The sequence below is a fragment of the Thamnophis elegans genome, chromosome 3 (genome assembly GCF_009769535.1).
Source record: "Thamnophis elegans isolate rThaEle1 chromosome 3, rThaEle1.pri, whole genome shotgun sequence".
Taxonomy (NCBI): domain Eukaryota; kingdom Metazoa; phylum Chordata; class Lepidosauria; order Squamata; family Colubridae; genus Thamnophis; species Thamnophis elegans.
In genome coordinates, this window is record NC_045543.1 from 105,610,793 (window position 1) to 105,626,278 (window position 15,486).

Below are 15,486 nucleotides of genomic sequence, written 5' to 3' on the forward strand. Positions count from 1 at the left end.
GTCTTACCCCATACTCGATGTACAAACATCCATTAAACTTTGTTTATTCTCTTGCATGGTTTGTTTCCATCAGATGCATTATTTCTATCTATATCCTGCCTTTATTATTTTTACAAATAACTCAAAGTTGCAAACATATTGAAACACATTTTCCTCACAACTCCATGAGGTGGATTGGGCTGAAAGTGACTGTCCCAAACTCACTCAGCTGACTTCCATGGCTAACATGGGACTAGAATTTATGGTCTCCAGTTTCCAGCCTGATGCCTTAACCACTGTGAAGCTTATGTTATTTGAAACTGGCTGTTATACATTTCAATAATCAACTATTAATTCCACATTTACACAAAGTTTTATAATTGGACCTACTTCTTATATGTTTTACCCAAATCAACAAAGATAAATTTTCTCTTTTTAATAAATATCTCAATGAGATATTGAAGAACATTGTAGAATATTTTAAAAAATTATGTTACAAAAGAAAAATCTCATATGACTAAGAAACCAAGTTGACTTCTGTCTTCCCTATCCTACAATTCTGGCTGCATCTGATGTTCCCATCACTTCTGCAATGTTACAATTCTAACACACTTTCATATCTGGCTTCTTTATCACTGCTGCTTCTCTTCATCTGTGCATAAAACATAAGCTTCACTTGTTGGCTTCTATGTGGATTGGTCTGCCAGTGCCTATTTTTTCTTTTTAGGAATTGTCTTGTGGAAAGTATTTTATTGTCAAAAAAAGTGAATATTTGTAGCTCAGGATTGAAATGAGGGGTCTTTTGTGCTTTCTGAATTTGATGGGTTTTTTGCAGACATTTCATTACCCAGATTAGGTAATATCATAAGAAATCATCATGATGATGTTACCTAGTATTTTATTTTAATAATAACAATAATAACAATAACAACAGCAATAATAATAATAATAATAATCTACAAAAAACTACCCTACTTGGAACAGTTTATATCCTCTGACGTTACCTTAACAGTTCCTAGGTCCTTGGTTAGGACTCGAGCTGTTGAGCTACCAACTAGCCCCAAAGGCTGTGAATCTCACAAAAGATTAACCATGTAATAATAATAATAATAATAATAATAATAATAATAATAACAACAACAACAACAACAACAACAATAATAATAACAACTCCGCCGTTGCCGGTCCCAAGCCCGGATGAGAAAGGAGGAAGGTTGGGATCAGGTTGGCATCTGGTCCCGTAAAAAAAACCCCGCCAACCCATACAATATGGTGAAAAAAACAAATAAGAATTCCATACCGCATCGGTCGTCGCGCGGGTTAACAAGGGCCGCGGCGGATGTTGGGGTCCCTGGACATCCGTCGACAAGTGGGCTACAAGTGGACCAGGAAACAAAACGACAAAAATATAGTGCAGATGAAAACCGTGCCATAATGGCCTGTTACTACAACTCAGAGCCAGAAAAAAGAGGCTATTTAAAGCGAATGTATGAATTATGGAAACAACAATATCCAGATTCAAATGTTAGTGAACAACGACTAGCAGATCAAAGGCGATTTATTATACGGAATAAAGTGTTTAGTGAAGTTGAACATGAGGAAATTCAGGCAAATTGCAAAACCCAAAAAACAATGTCACAAGCGGAAATAACTGATATTCAAGACACAACTAAAGACATTATAGTAGAACTCCCAGAAGAAGCTCTTGGGGAGGAAATAACACCACCACCAATAGAAGCAGTTATCACTGAACCAAATGATGAACTAACTCAAAAACAAAAAGAATTGAAGGATAAGATCATGGAGCATTTTCTGCTTAATGAGGAAAGGCAACGTTTACCATCACTAAAAACTGTGCCTAAGAAAATTTTGGCCCCTATCATGAAAATGGTTAATGCAGTGTTTTCAACAATTGAACCGGGATCCATCTTGGAAACAAACCAGTTAATGTACAGCGCAGCTGTAATAGTCACTAATGAACTAGGCATTAAAATTAAAGTACCTAGTCATACAACAGAAAAAGCATCAAAGCCAAAGTGGAAAATCCGTTTAGAACAAAAAATCAAAAAATTAAGAGCAGATGCTAGTAACTTAAAGAACATGCATGAGCAACGGCTTAAAAACAACAAAATCATAGATCGGCTAATCAGGAGATATAGATTGGATACAAGAAACATCAATGAAGCTGTAGAGATTGTAAAACAGCAGATAACAGCAACAGCTAGAAAAATTGAAAGATATGAGGCACGAATCATCCAATATAAACAAAATCAGCAATTTCGATCAGACCAACAGCGTTTTTATCAAAGTCTTAATGTAAATGGTGACACCAAAAGTGAAAAACCAGAAAAACAGGCCACAGTTGAATTCTGGAAAGAATTGTGGGAAAATGCAAAGGACTACAACAAGGAAGCAAAGTGGATACATGACTTTGAGAAAAGCATTGGCAACAAACAAATGCAAGTATTAGAAATAACAACTGAGATGGTCAAAAATTGAGTTAAAAAGGTAAAGAATTGGACATCACCTGGAAAGGACCAATTACATGGTTTCTGGCTCAAATATCTGACCAGTTTACATGCAATATTGGCCAGGCAACTGAATGAAATTTTACAAAAGGGCCAAATTGATGAATGGTTGACAACTGGAAAAACATACTTGATTCAGAAAGATGCAACTAAAGGAACAACACCTGAAAACTACAGACCAATAACATGCTTGCCAACAACCTTCAAATTACTCACAGGCATTATTGCAGATAACATGATGGATTATTTGGAAACAAACAACATCTTGCCAGTAGAGCAAAAAGGCAACAAAAGAAGGAGCAGGGGCACAAAAGATCAGCTTCTAATTGATAAAATGATATTAGAAAATTGTAAGAACAGAAAAACGAACTTGAATATGGTCTGGATTGATTACAAAAAGGCATTTGACTCACTGCCACATAGTTGGATCATAAAATGCTTAGAAACAACTGGCATTAGCAAAAATATTACATCCTTTACTGAAAAGGCGATGAAACAATGGAGAACTGAGTTGGCAGTAGGGAACGAGATCTATGGAATGGTTAATATCAAGCAAGGAATTTTCCAGGGTGATTCACTTTCACCTCTTCTCTTCATCATCGCAATGATCCCACTATCAGTAATCTTAAAAAAAATGAAATTAGGCTACCAAACAGCCAAAGAAGCTGAAAAAATTTCACATTTACTATATATGGATGATTTGAAACTCTATGGCAAGTCAGAAATAGAAATCCAATCATTGATAAACACAGTCCGAGTATTCAGCACCGATATTTCAATGCAGTTTGGCATGGAAAAATGCGCCACTGTATCCATAAAAAGGGGCAAAATCACTGCATGTGAGGGAATTGAAATGCCCAATGGCCAATTAATTAAATGCAAAGAAAATGAAGCCTACAAATACTTAGGCATTCTGCAGTTGGATAACATCAAGCATGGAGAAGTAAAAACTATTGTCAGGCGAGAGTACACCAACAGAGTTAGGAAAATTTTAAAATCTAAATTGAATGGTGGAAATACAATCAAGGCCATAAATACCTGGGCAATACCAGTTATAAGATACACAGCTGGTATAGTTAACTGGACACAAGCTGATTTGGACCTTTTGGACCGAAAAACCAGGAAACTAATGACAATGCACTACAGTTTACATCCACGTGGTGATACTGATAGACTATACCTGCCCCGAAAATCAGGTGGCAGAGGATTATTACAAGTGAAGCAAACAGTTGAAGAAGAAAAACATGGACTGGCTGATTATTTAAAAGAAAGTCAAGAACATCTATTAATCGAAGTAAAGAACAAAAATCTACTGAAGGCCCAACAGACGAAACAAGAATACAGAAAAGATGTGATAAAATCAAGAATGGAGAGTTGGCAGAACAAAGCACTGCATGGCCAATTTCTGGAAAAAATAAAAGATAAAGTGGACAGTGAACAAACTTGGTTATGGTTAACAACAGGTACATTAAAGAAAGAAACAGAGTCACTAATCCTGGCTGCACAAGAACAAGCTATCCGCACAAATGCCATTAAGGCCAAAATCGAAAAATCCTCTGATGATGCCAAATGCAGACTTTGCAAAGAAGCTGATGAAACTGTTGATCACATACTCAGCTGCTGTAAAAAACCCGCGCAGACTGATTATAAATTGCGGCACAATTCAGTAGCACAAATGATCCATTGGAATTTGTGCAAAAATTATAATATTAAAACAGCAACAAACTGGTGGGAACATCAGCCTGAAAAAGTCACCGAAAATCAGATGGTCAAGATCTTGTGGGATTTCCGTATACAAACCGACAAAATACTGGCGCATAATACACCAGACATCACACTGGTTGAGAAAAATAAGGTCACAATCATAGACATCGCAATACCAGGTGATAGCAGGGTCGCCGAGAAGGAACATGAAAAAATCGCAAGATACCAGGACTTAAAAATCGAAATTCAACGACTATGGCACAAACCAGCAGTGATAATTCCAGTGGTAATTGGCACACTGGGTGCTATTCCAAAAGCACTGGAATTACATTTAAAACAGTTAAAAATTGACAAAATCACCATCAGTCAAATGCAAAAAGCCGCACTGCTTGGATCTGCACGCATATTACGAAAATACGTTATGACGTCCTAGGCCCCTGGGTGGGGCCCGACCAGTAACCAATGCCAAATCCGGCGAAACAACTGGCCGCTGTGATACAATTGTATAATAATAATAATAAATATTGCGGCACAATTCAGTAGCACAAATGATCCATTGGAATTTGTGCAAAAATTATAATATTAAAACAGCAACAAACTGGTGGGAACATCAGCCTGAAAAAGTCACCGAAAATCAGATGGTCAAGATCTTGTGGGATTTATGTATACAAACGGACAAAATACTGGCGCATAATACACCAGACATCACACTGGTTGAGAAAAATAAGGTCACAATCATAGACATCGCAATACCAGGTGATAGCAGGGTCGCTGAGAAGGAACATGAAAAAATAGCAAAATACCAGGACTTAAAAATTGAAATTCAATGACTATGGCACAAACCAGCAGTGATAATTCCAGTGGTAATTGGCACACTGGTGCTATTCCAAAAGCACTGGAATTACATTTAAAACAGTTAAAAATTGACAAAATCACCATCAGTCAAATGCAAAAAGCCGCACTGCTTGGATCTGCACGCATATTACGAAAATACGTTACGACGTCCTAGGCCCCTGGGTGGGGCCCGACTAGTAACCAATGCCAAATCCGGCGAAACAACTGGGCGCTGTGATACAATTGTATAATAATAATAATAATTATAATAAAAATAAAAAATAATAATAATTGATGAACTAACTCAAAAACAAAAAGAATTGAAGGATAAGATCATGGAGCATTTTCTGCTTAATGAGGAAAGGCAACGTTTACCATCACTAAAAACCGTGCCTAAGAAAATTTTGGCCCCTATCATGAAAATGGTTAATGCAGTGTTTTCAACAATTGAACCGGAATCCATCTTGGAAACAAACCAGTTAATGTACAGCGCAGCTGTAATAGTCACTAATGAACTAGGCATTAAAATTAAAGTACCAAGTCACAACACAGAAAAAGCATCAAAGCCAAAGTGGAAAATCCGTCTAGAACAAAAAATCAAAAAATTAAGAGCAGATGCTAGTAACTTAAAGAACATGCATGAGCAACGGCTTAAAAACAACAAAATCATAGATCGGCTAATCAGAAGATATAGATTGGATACAAGAAACATCAATGAAGCTGTAGAGATTGTAAAACAGCAGATAACAGCAACAGCTAGAAAAATTGAAAGATATGAGGCACGAATCATCCAATATAAACAAAATCAGCAATTTCGATCAGACCAACGGCGTTTTTATCAAAGTCTTAATGTGAATGGTGACACCAAAAGTGAAAAACCAGAAAAACAGGCCACAGTTGAATTCTGGAAAGAATTGTGGGAAAATGTAAGGACTACAACAAGGAAGCAAAGTGGATACATGACTTTGAGAAAAGCATTGGCAACAAACAAATGCAAGTATTAGAAATAACAACTGAGATGGTCAAAAATCGAGTTAAAAAGGTAAAGAATTGGACATCACCTGGAAAGGAACAATTACATGGTTTCTGGCTCAAATATCTGACCAGTTTACATGCAATATTGGCCAGGCAACTGAATGAAATTTTACAAAAGAGCCAAATTGATGAATGGTTGACAACTGGAAAAACATACTTGATTCAGAAAGATGCAACTAAAGGAACAACACCTGAAAACTACAGACCAATAACATGCTTGCCAACAACCTTCAAATTACTCACAGGCATTATTGCAGACAACATGATGGATTATTTGGAAACAAACAACATCTTGCCAGTAGAGCAAAAAGGCAACAAAAGAAGGAGCAGGGGCACAAAAGATCAGCTTCTAATTGATAAAATGATATTAGAAAATTGTAAGAACAGAAAAACGAACTTGAATATGGTCTGGATTGATTACAAAAAGGCATTTGGCTCACTGCCACATAGTTGGATCATAAAATGCTTAGAAACAACTGGCATTAGCAAAAATATTACATCCTTTACTGAAAAGGCGATGAAACAATGGAGAACTGAGTTGGCGGTAGGGAATGAGATCTACGGAATGGTTAATATCAAGCGAGGAATTTTCCAGGGTGATTCACTTTCACCTCTTCTCTTCATCATCGCAATGATCCCACTATCAGTAATTAAAAAAAAAAATGAAATTAGGCTACCAAACAGCCAAAGAAGCTGAAAAAATTTCGCATTTATTATATATGGATGATTTGAAACTCTATGGAAAGTCAGAAATAGAAATCCAATCACTGACAAACACAGTCCAAGTATTCAGCACCGATATTTCAATGCAGTTTGGCATGGAAAAATGTGCCACTGTATCCATAAAAAGGGGCAAAATTACTACATGTGAGGGAATTGAAATGCCCAATGGCCAACTAATTAAATGCAGCGGAAATGAAGCCTACAAATACTTAGGCATTCTGCAGTTGGATAACATCAAGCATGGAGAAGTAAAAACTATTGTCAGGCGAGAGTACACCAACAGAATTAGGAAAATTTTGAAATCTAAATTGAATGGTGGAAATACAATCAAGGCCATAAATACCTGGGCAATACCAGTTATAAGATACACAGCTGGTATAGTTAACTGGACACAAGCTGATTTGGACATTTTGGACCGAAAAACCAGGAAACTAATGACAATGCATTACAGTTTACATCCACGTGGTGATACTGATAGACTATACCTGCCCCGAAAATCAGGTGGCAGAGGATTATTACAAGTGAAGCAAACAGTTGAAGAAGAAAAACATGCACTGGCTGATTATTTAAAAGAAAGTCAAAAACATCTATTAATCGAAGTAAAGAACAAAAATCTATTGAAGGTCCAATAGACGAAACAAGAATACAGAAAAGATGTGATAAAATCAAAAATGGAGAGTTGGCAGAACAAAGCACTGCATGGCCAATTTCTAGTCACATGCTAGAACCAAAACGTAGACAATCCATGCGCCCCAAAGCCCACACAAATTACCAGTCCCTCTATAAAAAGTTTCAGAACCCCATTTTTCTCTGTAACCCGTAAGAACAAACCTCTTGTTGGGAAATAAACTGATCCACCTCCAGCGTGCCTAGTGTCTTATTTGCCTGTGTGCTCCCATCTTGGAAAAAGGAGATATATTCTTTTAACACAAACTTCGAGCAAAAACCTACCTGATAATGAAAGATTCAGCAAAAGGGGGATATACAACTACAGGTCAATTATCTGCTTACCATCAATTTTCTAATTGCTAACTTGTGTAGTAGCCAATGCAGTCCAATAGCATCCAGTTGAAAACAAGCTCCTTCCAACTCAACAGAAATTTTGGCTGCAGAAGACCAAACTTTAAGAACAAATGCATACAGTATGCAGTAGTTATGTGCATTCCTAGAATGGTGCATGTTATGTTTCTGCTCTGCTTCTCAAGACTCCAAGATGCTGGTTTTGATCTCTTAAAGCCTTCATAGATTATTTGAAGGACATCTCTCCCCAGTTATCTAGGTGCACTCCATTAGATCTGCCAGAGAATGCATGCTAGGATACTATCAGCTAGGGACCTACCATATTTTTTGGGCTGTAAGACGCACCGGACTATAAGACCCAACTAGATTTACAGGAAGAAAAAATTTTCACCCACTTTTAGGGAGGGAGGGAAGTGCATCTTATACTTTGAAAAATATGGTATATTTGGTGGGTCCCAAAAGACATACAGTACTTTCTTTGCTGTGATGTTTGCCTTCTGGAACATTCTTCCCTGCCAGATTATATTATCAATATCCTTTTGATATTTCAGAAAACCCACAAGATCTTGTTATATTAGGCTGGGGCTCTCAGAAAACTGGAGACATGCTTAGATGGCTCCACTATTGAGCTGGCTATTTTTATTCCCTCTTCGCCTAGAATTTGTATCTTCATGTTACTATTAATGTGATTTTTATATTTTTTGATATCTATAGTTTTTAATATGTGGTTTTACCCACTGCTTGTTCATTATACTGAATCACCTGGGCTGAGATGGCCAGCTATATAAACTTTTTACTAAAAAAATGATAAAATATGCATTTTTATGTATGTGTTCTTTATGGTTAAATATTCGGTTATAAAGGAAAAGATTTATTAAATATCTATATGGTAAATGCTAATAGCTAACATTCAGTGCCCTTTGTTATTTAGGTCCCCATATACTGTCTTTATGTGGCAGTTTAACATTTTAGGCTTATATCTCATAAATGGCACCTTCAATATAATTGATGCTAAAGTTGACAAGACCATGTTTTCCTTCCTCATAAGTACCTGTCTCTTCTTAAGGCAATTAAACTTACAACTGAATAACATATGTGAATCATAGGTAGTAGTCATGAAAATATTGTCCGCTCATCTATAAGAGTAATCTCCAAGTGACTATAGAGACATAAATATTGTTTTCTACCAAGTATTGTACTGCAACACCTTTTCTTTGATATATTTGAAAAGAAAATGGCTACATTTGGTGGAATTCCTGAGAATAATAGTTCTGTGTAATTATGGTTTATTATCAGAAAAACATATTTCTGCTCCAAAGCCCACCTCTGAATGGGCTTAATATTCTGAATGGGAATCTTCAGAGATATAGAACTCTGTTCTGTGAATTCACATGTGACTGCTAAAAATACTCTAGAGTTACAGGTAAGCAGCCTATTTTTCCTAGAGATAAGCAGAATAGATGCTGCCAACCCCCCCCCCCCCCAAAAAAAAACAAGAAGCAACAACCATTGAGGGAAAGAAAAGAGAAAGTATTTTCATGTTTTTTATTTGCTAGCAATTTTACAATCAACTTTTTATACCTATGACATTTTATTTTCTAATTTATTTAGAAATGGAGTGGAGAGATGATTTTTCTCTTGATTCTTTGAATTTGGATTGTTTGCTAAACACATTTCCTGGAAATCTGGAGGTTCAACAGGTACTTGGTGACATTGATGAGAAAATAAAGAAAAATACTTCATGGTAAGCGGTTTTATTTTTTCAATATTGTATATAATCCAGTGCCAAGAGTTTTGTAAATGTTTTTAATTACTGTATTTATGCTGCTTATTCATTTATGAACTTTACAGAACAGTTATTTGAAACACAGAAGAACACAAATGATACATCTCTTTTCAAATTGTTAGAACAACCAAATTTTTGCAAGGCTTATGTATATGACTGCTTCAGAAGTTTGTTCTGGTTATCTTTGCGTAACTGTGCAAGCATAGTCTTTTTGATTCAAGTCAGTAGTTTTGGAAACATGACAAATTAGTATAGATGTCACAGCCCAATAAGGTAGTCTTATACAAACATAATTAACTTTATTTGAAAAATGGATACTGCATTTTCTAACCTTCTGGAATGAAATCAGCCCTGGGTATGGTAGCAATATGGTGATGCTATTCTAATCCATACAACCTTTCTATGCAAATACTTCCATATGATGTTCCTAAACACATATTACTTACATTGGTCTTCCCAAATTAATGGACAAACTGAATTCCTGGAATTTAAATCCAGACGTCTTGAAGGTGCCCACGTGGGAATATAGCCAATTGTTTCTAAAATTATAAAGTAACGATATTATTATTCTTGTATGACACATTAAATAACAAAATTATAGGGTAACATAAAATGTTGACATTCTCCAGAAAATAGGTAATATATTAAAAATAATTAAAATACTTATTTTTCTTTTTGGTTTAGTGTGGATCAATGCCTTAAGGAACTACAACTGGAATTAAATGAAACTTGTTCTGATGAGTTGCTGCAGGACACAACGAGTTTTCTTCATTGGCTAAATAACCATGATTTCAGTTCAACCAAATTCTCTTCAACCAATCAAGGAGAATTAATCAAGTTTCTCCAAACACTGGTGAAAATGCTATTTTTTATGTTTGTGATAGAAAAGCTTTATAGCACACTTGGCCTCCTTTGGGAATTTAGTTGCTATTTGCTAGTGTAAAGCAGTTAAATTTTAAAAAAATTGGAGAATTTTGTATGTTTAACAAAACACTGTAGAATTTTGGACAATAATGTCTAGTTTACCAGGTTTTCAATCTTAATGGAAAATTTTAGAGTCATGTAAGATTTTTCATTTGAGTACTTACGTCTTGAGGGTAGATCAATACTGTTTGATATAATCAGTTGCATCTAGGCTACAAATATTTTAACCTGTTCTTAGATAAGATTAAATTTGTAATTAGTTAAAAACGTAATGCTAATGATACTTAAACTTGTGTGGATAAATGTCCTGTTTCACTAGTTTCATATAGAGGTAAATAGGAATGAGGAGCAGAGTTGAGCCTGGAGCACCCTGTAAATCAGGGGACTTATGGCTAGATTCTCCCCCACTCCCCTCCACCAGACTACAGTTAACTTTGGAGGAAGGATGAGAACCTATAAGAAAAATGCTCCTCATTTCCAAACCTGTAAGCCAGTTCAGAAGTGTGCTGTAATTGATGGCATTGAAAGCCATCATGAAATCATGAAGGGCCACAGCTCATCTTGAAGGGCCAAAGCCATCATGAAATCTATCCTATCAGAGCTCATCCACAATGGCAGTTTACAGTAATCCAGTAAAACATATTTCTTATTAAAATGTCCACAGTAAACATTATTAAATTAAACATTATTAAAGTAAAAATTTATGTAATGTAGAATAATAATGAAAAAACAACTAATCAGAATACAGGAAAAGTGCAGCAAATTACTTATTGAAGTTTAAAAACAGTGAAAACTAGTCACTCAATGTTCCATGGACAATTTTGATCTTAATCAGCTTTTAGAATATGCTTTATTTATTATATTTTTATGTACCCATATTACTTTATAAGTAACTTGAGACAGTAAATATTCCTCCCTCCTCCTATTTTTCCCATAACAACAATCCTGGGAGGTGAGTTGGGTTCAGAGTGAGTGACTGGCCCAAAGTTATCCAGCTGGCATTCATGCCTAAAGTGGGACTAGAACTCACAGTCTCCTGGTTTCTAGGCCAGTACCTTAACTACTACCCCAAACTGCTTTAAGAAGGATGGCACGAGTCTTAGTTCCTAGGAGAGGACATTCCATAAAGCCAGAGCATAGTTAAAAATCATTGCCTCCTGGCTGCCATTCCCTTATCTCATGACGCAATGCAACTCAAAGAAAAGAACATACTAAAAGGGCTGATTTAGAAAGATGAGAGGAATTTATTTTTCTTACAAATATGCACTGAAGAGAACCTGGAAATTTTTAATGTACTGGCAAAATAAAAATGAAATTTATATATTTGGAAAAAAATCTAGATAATGATGAAGCCTTTGAAGTTAAGTATTATTTACTTTAAATAGTTATTCATGTATTACATATATCTCCTGTCATTTATCCTTTCGTAGCAAAGATTATTGAAGAATGAACAAAATCAAGAAGAAATAATTCTTCAATTTCTCCTTGAACTCTCCAATCAGTGTGGTGTCTTATTTCCCTGTACTCCAAGTGGAGCATCTTTTGAATTTGTATCCAGTAGTTCCATTCATGGTATTGAAGATGATACAGCAGTGGATGTTCACTGCATTTGGGATGATATAAGATTACATCTTCGACGCTACTTAGTACATCAATTGCAAAGTAATCAAAAAATAAAAACTGGTACTTTACAACATCAACTGCAATTTAAAACCCAGTGTCTGCAGCATCTCTTATTTCTTTATCCTGAATCTGAAGTTCTAGTCAAGTATCAAAAAATGCAGAAAAAATTGGTTAGTGATCTTTTGCAAAAATGTGCTCAGGGTAAGAGTGATGAAATGAATTTTGAAAAGATTGTTCATAATTACAATAGTTCCATTCCTGCCTTCTGTGCAATGATAAAAGAAGATTTATATATACTAAGTGGAATTATTGATTCTTCTTCTGTGCTGAAATTTATTAATGAAACTTACTTGGATACCTTCACTGAAGAAATCACTTTTGTTTTTCACATGCTTTGTGAGCTTCAACTCAAAGAAAAAGCACTGCATGATATAAAGACAAGCAAGAACTCAAAGAAAAACAGAGGCATGGTTCAAGTTGTGGGTTAGTGACATTTTCTTTATGGTCATTAATTGTTTTCTCTTTATTGTTTAATTTCTGATACAGATTTTAACTGTTTCAGCAAAAGATTTAAGTGCAGGAATGTAATTAATGTCAGGTTATATATAGTATACTGCCATATATACCTAAAGAAATGCAGTCCTAAATTTAGGATTACAGTTCTTCCCAACCCTGGCAAGATTCAGCAAGATAATCTTGCTTGCCTCCATTAACAAAGAAGAAACAACCTTCCAATTTTAAAGGTAAATTTAGTGGGGAGGGTGGGGAGTTTGCTTTTCTTTTAAGTACAGTGCATTTATTATCTGCAAAAATGTCAAAGGTATAGATTGATAGAAATCTAATTTCTGTATTCTTTTAACTGCTTTTATACATATAAGAAGACTAGGCTTATTTTGTTTTTTACCCACTAATTACATCCAGATTTGAAGTAGCATATTTATTAAAATTATAATATATAATTACTTATATGGATTATATTAATCTTAAACTACAACATTCATCATATTGTTTGAGCATACATAATTTGAAAAGAGTCATATGCATTTGAAATAAAAATAGAAATCTATTTCTGAAACCTGGACACATTGTTCATATTGTTAAAGTAATTAGCATTTCTTCTTTAATTGCCAAAGTAATATAAACCTTTATCAAATTATCTTATTAATTCTATAATAAGAGAATATGTTTGGACAGAACATGAGCTGCATAAATGGCCTGTCTCAGATTCTTATTTTTTCTGCTGTCCTGCTGTTTCAAATTCCAATCTCTGTCACCACAATTGTATAATGGAAATGGCATGTGTAGAGATGCTGCTTGAGTATCATCTTATCCCAGCACAATTGGAATTTGGCAGCTCACCAGATAACTGGTTAGTTTGTTGACAGTCCAAGTGGGGTAGATAATACAACATATTGTTTTCTTCATTTCAATCATGCATTCTCCCACATCCTGCTGACTGGCAGGGGAGACAGATTGGAGCACAAGGAAGGGAGGTTCAAATTTTCCTCTTTCTGTATGCTGAGCTGTATGCACAGATAAAGAAAGAAAAAAGAACACATCAGCTATTTTTAGGTGGAAGGATATTACTTTAAATGAATATTCAGTTGGTGCTGTTATCATATAAATGAAAAAGTTTTCCATGTCTGCTCTTGGGGAACATCATCTGTAATAATTCTAACGTGTGAAATAAACAAATCAGCAGATGATACTTCTAAAACTTTATAAGGAAAAATGAGTTCTGCTTTCTAAAAAAATGAAAGTTACAATTCAAATCAAAATAATCCTTTCAAATATATTTTATGTAAGTAAATATTATTGAGTTGCAATAATTTTTGACTTATTTGTGAATTTATATAGAAAAAATCAGAGAGAAATATAATATAATCATCTTTGTATTACAATTGTATGGCAGAAAATTTTATGATCATCTTAATATGATTATTTGGGTAGGGTGAGATTTTGAGTGACTAGACGTTTACATGTATGTGTATCTTTGAGTTGTTTCTTTGAATCAATGGGGTGATATTTCCAGACATAAGGTATATTCTTATAAACACCTACCTATGAGCATGGATTTATAAAAATTAATGAATAATCTATAATGGCTTGATCTGAACATAATCTATATTTAGGGACGCAGCCAAAACGTACATCTTGATATAATAAACTACTGGCAGACTACATTATGATCTCATTCTGCAGAAACAATACCAGAACCATCCCAAGAATATCAGTTATTTTCTCCTCTATTTCAATAAAGAATCAGTAAAAATCATTAAATATATATGATAATGCTCATAGTTGAACTTAGTAGATAGGAGCAATATAGCAGAAAATGAAAATAGGATATAAAAATCAAAACTTAAAGTTATCCAAACTTAACAATAATTTGAATCACCTTAAGTACCTTTTAGCACGTTCAGCATATTATACTTAATAGCATTAGAATAATGAATGAATTTCATCTTGGGATTGCTTCAGAGTAAACTGATTAATAAAGAGGAAAGAGAGAAAGCATAAAATGTAAGAAACACAAGAACCCTAGATGATAATTACCCAAAAGATTGGAAATAATATGGTTGGTTGCACCATCCATCCGTCATATATTTAGACTGGATTTGGCATTTTTATCCACCTATTAAATCCTTCCCAAAGACCTGAGATAAGCAGATGTTGTTTGATGGTGTTAAAAGTATCATCACAGGATGTAAACTGTTCCAAATAAAACTGCATTCGGCAGTTGAGTAATGACAATTTTGTTAATGCTGTTGATGTTCAAATGGTGCTCAGTGTTTGGAGATTGCATCCAAGGGTTCTATTTTTATTAGTACCACCTTTGCTTTCTTTTGCCACAGTCATAACACTTTTACTTGCAAATCTTTGTATTTTGTGATTTTCTTCGGTGGTTTTTCTTCTATTGAGCTTCTCCGTATAATGCAATATCCACCATACAGGCCTCTTTGTCTTTCATATTGACAATTGTTAAATATGAAGTGTCATGTGTCAGATGCATGTCTGTTTGAAGTCCCAGAGCACTTTCGCTTTTTCATTTTCTATTACTTTGTCTATTTTGTAGTCCCATCAGTTCTTGCTTGCAGACAAATGGTATTTCTTGCAGATATTCCTATGCACCTTTGTTAATACTTTGTCATACCATAGTTAGTAGTCATTTTGTGTGATCTTCTTGCAGGAGCTAACTTGGTCTATTGTATCTTCAGATTCTTTGCATAGATGGCACTTGCTGTCTGTTGATGTCTTCTCAATTCAGGTTTTGAATACTTGTTCTTAAAGTGTAGTCCTTCTTAAGCACTAGTCTTCCAACTAGTTCTT

At 34.9% G+C, this 15,486-nt stretch overlaps 1 protein-coding gene across 3 annotated transcripts in view; it reads left to right on the plus strand.

The window, feature by feature from the left end:
• Positions 1-15,486, plus strand: part of KIAA0825 (KIAA0825 ortholog) — a 97,660-nt gene that overhangs the window by 1,172 nt on the left and 81,002 nt on the right. For 2 of the 3 annotated variants that reach the window (XM_032213259.1, XM_032213260.1), the window contains exons 2-4: positions 9,435-9,567; positions 10,294-10,462; positions 11,964-12,639. In XM_032213259.1, coding sequence (XP_032069150.1) covers positions 9,437-9,567; positions 10,294-10,462; positions 11,964-12,639 — 976 coding nt within the window. In that variant the 5' untranslated portion in view covers positions 9,435-9,436. Of the gene's footprint in view, positions 1-9,434; positions 9,568-10,293; positions 10,463-11,963; positions 12,645-15,486 lie in introns of those variants that run through there. The other variant, XM_032213261.1, reaches the window with a different exon arrangement.